Source organism: Pempheris klunzingeri, chromosome 14, assembly GCF_042242105.1.
Source record: "Pempheris klunzingeri isolate RE-2024b chromosome 14, fPemKlu1.hap1, whole genome shotgun sequence".
Taxonomy (NCBI): domain Eukaryota; kingdom Metazoa; phylum Chordata; class Actinopteri; order Acropomatiformes; family Pempheridae; genus Pempheris; species Pempheris klunzingeri.
Window position 1 is genome coordinate 7,428,051 of NC_092025.1, and position 6,000 is coordinate 7,434,050.

The window sequence follows — 6,000 nt, forward strand, 5'->3', positions numbered from 1 at the left end:
TTGGTGATATTTAGTGACTTCATTAAAGGAGAAAAGAATGACATTGCACATCCCGGTTTCTGCAGGAAAAATGCTGGAGTCCCCTCCCCTCGCTGGGGGTGTCGGGAGGTGAGGCGGAGTGAAATGGTGACAGACGCTGAGCTCAAATGTCAGATGACAGGATGAACGGAGGGGGGAGGAGGTGGGGCTACAGCTCCAGGTTGGTGAAGGAGGGCCTACTGAGTCTTTGTGGCTCACAAAGCAAAAAAGCACCGCTGGGCTTGTCTCAGCCACCCTCCCACACCAAAGAGAGCCGGCAGGGCGAGAGGCAGGAGACGGAGGGAGAGCTGCAGAGCAGGCAGAGTCACGGTGAAATGGAGGAAGCTGCTGACAGGTTTTTTTTTTGTTTTTTTTTTACCTCTGAAGTGCCTTAGCAACAGCCCCCGATCAGCCCCGACTCCATTGGTCAGTGCGCAGCCCCATGTGGGTATTCGGACCAATCAGCGGGCTTTGGTGCAGAACTGAGCGGGGACCGCTTCAGAGGCCGGAGTACCTGCTCAGCGGAGCCCCCTGGTGGCCAGTGGAGGCCGGACACCGCCTCCTGCAGGTGGGGCGTCTGTTCTGCCCCCATCTATAACCATAAGGATGCCATGCTCGAGGCGGAATGATACAGTAATGATGCAGGAAATGTTTTAAAACTAACTGTGAGTGTCATACTAATGCGGATTTAATGTTAAAAAGTTACATCATTAAACACCAGTTTAATATCACCACAAATAAACAACAAATGTGTTGAAGATTTTTTTAAAACAGATTTGTTTAACCCTTTAACGCCAAGTGTATCATAGTTGATACATACACCTCTACATCATCAGTGTGATATTTTTTTGTTGTGTTTAGTATTTTATCTGTGTTTTATATGTTTTGTTTAAGAGAAACAAACTGTGAGCAATAAATTGCACAAAAATTGTTTTTGTTGTAATTTGTCACACTCCAGTTTCAAAAAATTAGAATTTTCTGGCAATTATTTCATGGTTCAAGACATTAATTATATTATTATTATTAGTAGTGGTATTATTTGTATTATTATTATTATTATTAGTGGTATTATTTGTATCATTATTATTATTATCATTATTACTACTTTTGTGTTTGAAGTTTATTCTTATTCTTTTGGAGCTGTGTGTAACAAAAAGCAATTTCCCCCTGGGGATTATTAAAGTAATTCTGATTCTGATTCTGATTAAGGGGTTAATTAATAACAACATGTTCTTAGCTGACGTTAGATATGAATTTATAACATTATTTATGAGTACTTTCATAATTGAAACACATGTATTAACCTGTTTATAACACAGTACTTGTATAATCTCCATTACGCCCTGACAACTGTGAGTATAATCCCAAACAGACTGGATTCATGCTTTAACATGTTTGTGTCGACTCAATGTTTCAGTTCAAAACGGCGATCATAATGTTTTTTGCACTTTTCAGTCTTGCACATGCTGTTGGATTTAAAAATGTGTGCACTTCTATCCTCAGGAAACGGGGATAAGTAACAATCAAGCCTACACTGCCTCCCAGTGGCCAGTATGTATTACTGCATGGAGGTAGACTGGAGAATATGAAGTTATATTTCCCATCACATATTGTGTGGCTCTCAGTGCCAGAATCAAGCTTTAATTGCTTTGCCATTAAATCCCCCAAGAGCCTGGAGCAGTCACACTTTTCCACTCTACTGGGCTTATTACACATCTTTCATCTGTCATGTCTTTATATTTTACTCTGACTGACCGCATTTCCAAGCCAGTCTGAGAAACACAGAAACAATAGAGGAATCTATTATAATTATCGTTATTATTATTATTTTGTAAAGGACCTGAGTATCTTTAATCCACTCAAGAGAAGCTGATAATAGCTGTCTGATGAAAACTCAGACCGGTTTGATGGGCAGTCATGGCCGGTAGTGTCAGTTTGTACTGAAGAAGACATGAAAGAGCAGCGAGATGAGATGCTCTCCCTCTTTGGAGAAGCAGCAGAGGGCAGCTGAGCTGCGTTTGCATTTGGTCTGAATTTATAATTTTAATTGGTAAAAATGCTGACAGCTGAAAAATGTCTGTTCACATAAGTGCATCATCAGCCCCAGCTACATAAGTTATGATTGTCATAACTCAAGATTAGATCAGAGAGGCAAGCTGCGCCCTCCATGAATAACAACACTCAGTCTCTCAAATTGACTTATTAGGGCAGTGAAGGATTGTAGCTGCAGCTAATCTGACAAACAGTTGCCATCTGCATGAGACATAAAAAGGTGGATAAAAAGGTGGATATTGTTATGATGATTGGATGATGTCAGGGTGTTATTTGGATGCTTTTAGCAAACAGTTGAACTATTATTCTTAGCTTACTTGTTTAAATTTTAGTCAGTATCAAGATAACACATTGATCAAATCTCTGATGTTTCTTGACAGCAAAGGGCATCCAACAGTTTCAGTTACCAATCATGAGTTCTTAGGAGGGAAACACATAGCTCATCATTTTTTAGCTGTTTCAACTTTTCATGCACTTTAAGACCAGAGTGTAGCGATACAACTGACAGCAGTGGGTGGACGTATAGAAAGGGAGTGCAGATGTTCCTGTTTGGCAATCACTGATTTTGATGATGTGATGATCTTCTTCGTATGAGGATATCGAGGACACCGACAGGACACGTGATTGACCAATCTGACCCTTCTGTTATAAATAATAGAACCGCCAAGCCGCACAAGCCTGTTGTTGACTTGATTGCAATGCCTTGCAGAAGTGCGAAGAGAGAAAACTGTGCAGCCACAGCCATCAAACTGTGGTGCTAAATATGTTTGATAAGAAGAAGAATTTCCATAATGTGTCCAAGCTGTTATGAAGGACTACATGAAGAAATAAACTTTGGAAACAGGAAGAGAGCGTCAGATTGATTAATTGCTCTGAACACAGTGAGCTGCCAAAATAGGTCAAGCACCCATTTTTGGCAGAACACTGAACCATTTGCTATGCAATACTCCTTCAAGTTTGTTCAGCTTCTATAGAGCGCTTTATTATTTTCTTATTTTGCCTCTTCAAGTTCATCATCCTCACTGTTGGTTTATTAGGCACTCGATTGGCTTGTGATAGCAAACATGGACAGGAACGGTTATGCTCAGACCTCGGCCCTGATAATGTCTGTTGCTATGTTGTAGTTAAACTTTTACGCTTTATCTCCACCACTCGTGATGAGCAGCATAGTACCCGTAAACCTCGCTGGTCACTGAAGGCCTTTTGTTCGTCACGGAGGCAGATTGGACCGTTTTTGCATTTTACCATGACTTTGATAGCGCTTCTCCCATTTACGCCGTCCTGTGTTTCACCACCGCACTCTGCAGAATTCAGGCATCTATGACAATGACTTTCACTTATTACTTATTATTACCCACCAAAAAGATGTCGTCCTCTAAAGTAGGGTACAAATATGCTGACATCACTGGAAGGAAAAGGATCTTGCGAGGTCAAAATGTTTTTGTAAGGGCAGGTTATTTTGACAGGTAGTTTTGTGCTACCACTAGGTGTAGTGGCTGCTAGTTCTTCATTATAGCTGTGTTGGTTATGAAGTCCTTGTGCCATTAAGAGGAATATGTAGAATAATGACTATGACTGAACTATGAAGAACTGAAATGACAAACCTGCCATTTCAGTTCAAACAGCCAATGAGACGATGCCCTTAACCTGACCAATAGATCCGTGGGTTTGGTGCAGTAGTCCTATTTAAAAAAGAGAATAAAGCCTACAAAACATCACATTTTAGCATAATACTTAAGAGAAGAAACACGGCTTTTTATATAATCATAGAACATGAGGTTAGGGCAATGCAGTGACCAGCACATCCACGCCCACTTGTGCTACAAGGCCTGTCTTTTGGTCACTCTCTACCTGCTTTGCATATCTGCTTTGTGACATTTAAATCAGATCTGCGAACATGTTCTGTCATTGATGCTGCAGGAGCCACAGAGGAGACGTTCCTGAACCATGAACACGTTAACGCCTTTGGCCTGGGCTCTCATCGTGATGCGCTTTTTGCCTCCGGCGTCGGCAACCGTTGTTCAAGATTTCAATCACGTGGAGCGATGCAAGGACTCCCTGTACATGGGGACACCCCCGAGGGGGTTCATGGACGTCCACCTGAAGAAGATCTGCCAACGCTACGCGGACAGGCCTCGTTATGTGACCCTGTATGACCCCCATAAGAGGATTCCGGTTTACTCAGCTTACACCTTCAAGAAGACAGAGGGAGACAGGCGGGTGGACTACCCCTGGATGTATGAGCCACAGGTCAGAGGCTCAACTTTGAGCAGCAGTTCCAGTTTGTTCTGAAAAAATAGCAAAAACTTAAGTCGTACAGAGGGGTTTCATTCAATAGTCTTTGTTTTTAACCATTGCTGAACCAGGGGGCTCAATCTGAGGTCTAAAGTCTATGTCAAAGAGGGCCTGGCAGCAGCTGGAGAGGCTTGGAATAGGTCTAGTCCAGAATCAGGGGGAAACCAGTAGGCCTCATAGACCACTGTGGCTGAGTAGAATTTCCCAGCATGTCAAACATCTACTGTCAGTGCTCTTCTGTGTCTCCCCAGCTGGCAGAAATCGATGGGAATGGAAACATGCTGCCCTTCCCCACTGGATACCTGCACATGAAGTTCGAGGACAGCCAGGCGGTCCTCGATGACTACTCTGACGTGGTTCTGTACGAGAGAGGTCACCTGAACCCGGACCAGCACCAGTCCACGCCGCACGACCGCGCCGCCACCTACACCCTCACCAACGTGGTCCCGGAGATCCGGGAGTTCAACATCGGGCCTTGGCGCGAGTACGAAGAGCGGATCCGGGTGCGTCTCAACAACTTCTGCCGCGGCACGGCCTTCGTCGTCACCGGGGTGACCACCAGGGGCAACACGATCCGCCGGAACAACCAGGACCGGGTGTCGATCCCCGAGGACGTGTGGTCCGCCTACTGCTGCACCGAATACGACCATAACGCGCCCCACGACGTGCGCATCCGCTTCCCGTCCCAAGCGGCTCGGGCCAAAAACGCCAAAGAGGGCAACAGCGTCCACGAGATGTCGGTCCAGGAGCTGGAGATGTTTCTGAGAAACAACATGGATGTCGACCAGAACCTTCAGATCTTCTATGACAACTGCATCTCTCCATCACCCCTCCCTCTGTACCTCCAACACACCATCTGAAAACTCTCCCACCTCTGGGTTACCTCCTGTTGGTTTTCCTCTTTGGTCAATAGTAGAAGTTAGTGCTTTCCTGCTCAAGAGTAGTCCTGTTCATCAGATGATCCCCTGTAATGTTAATTTACAACTTCCCCTGCAGCTCAGTTATTCCTTTGGAGGGGAAACAAGGGTGTTTGTGCTCTTTTAAAACTTCTTGAAATTCTAAAGCAACTAAATTGTTAATTTTTTTTGATGGATCTGATCTTTCATTCTTTCTCCTCTTACAGAGAATTTAAAAAAAAGGAGAGATTTTACAGGAGAGTTACTTTGCTGGGTGAGGGACTGTAAGTCTGATGTCTGTGGGAGCTTATATGCAAATTGGCTCATTTAATAAAACATCTCAGTTTCCTGATCTGAATTGTGATTGTGTCACGTTTATCACTTATGCACTAAACATTTGAATGTGTGAAGTACTGAACTTCAGATGGAGGATGAACACAAGTTTGTATTGACAGCAGAGAAAAATCACACGTGTGCTAAAAGACAGAAAAGCCACCATCTTATACTAGAGTCATCATTTACTTTAAATTCTTGGAAAATGTCGACTTAAAGCACTGACTGATGATAATAATAATAATAATATTTTTTTAAAAAGTCAAATACAGTCACATACATTTGTTGCAGAGTTCTTTAAGGTTTCCATAGAGCACTAACAGAATCTGAGACCCTAAAAACGTCATCATTTAAAGACAGCCAAGATTCGGAAATCCAACGCAAGATTTCTGTATATGTGAATATC

At 43.3% G+C, this 6,000-nt stretch overlaps 1 protein-coding gene across 1 annotated transcript; it reads left to right on the forward strand.

Annotated features, from left to right (window-relative positions):
* The first annotated feature begins 3,993 nt into the window (after positions 1 to 3,993).
* Positions 3,994 to 5,614, forward strand: LOC139213266 (endonuclease domain-containing 1 protein). Its single transcript, XM_070843925.1, has 2 exons — positions 3,994 to 4,320; positions 4,617 to 5,614. The coding sequence occupies exons 1-2, from the start codon at positions 4,018 to 4,020 to the stop codon at positions 5,223 to 5,225; spliced, it is 912 nt and encodes a 303-aa protein (XP_070700026.1). The 5' UTR covers positions 3,994 to 4,017; the 3' UTR covers positions 5,226 to 5,614.
* Positions 5,615 to 6,000: the final 386 nt, after the last annotated feature.

What these genes read in the sequence shown, in the direction of transcription:
- LOC139213266 (XM_070843925.1), top strand. Translation starts at nt 4,018, where the DNA reads ATGAACACGTTAACGCCTTTGGCCTGGGCTCTCATCGTGATGCGCTTT. An exon ending in CCTGGATGTATGAGCCACAG is followed by an intron (nt 4,321 to 4,616) that starts GTCAGAGGCTCA and finishes GTGTCTCCCCAG; the next exon opens with CTGGCAGAAATCGATGGGAA.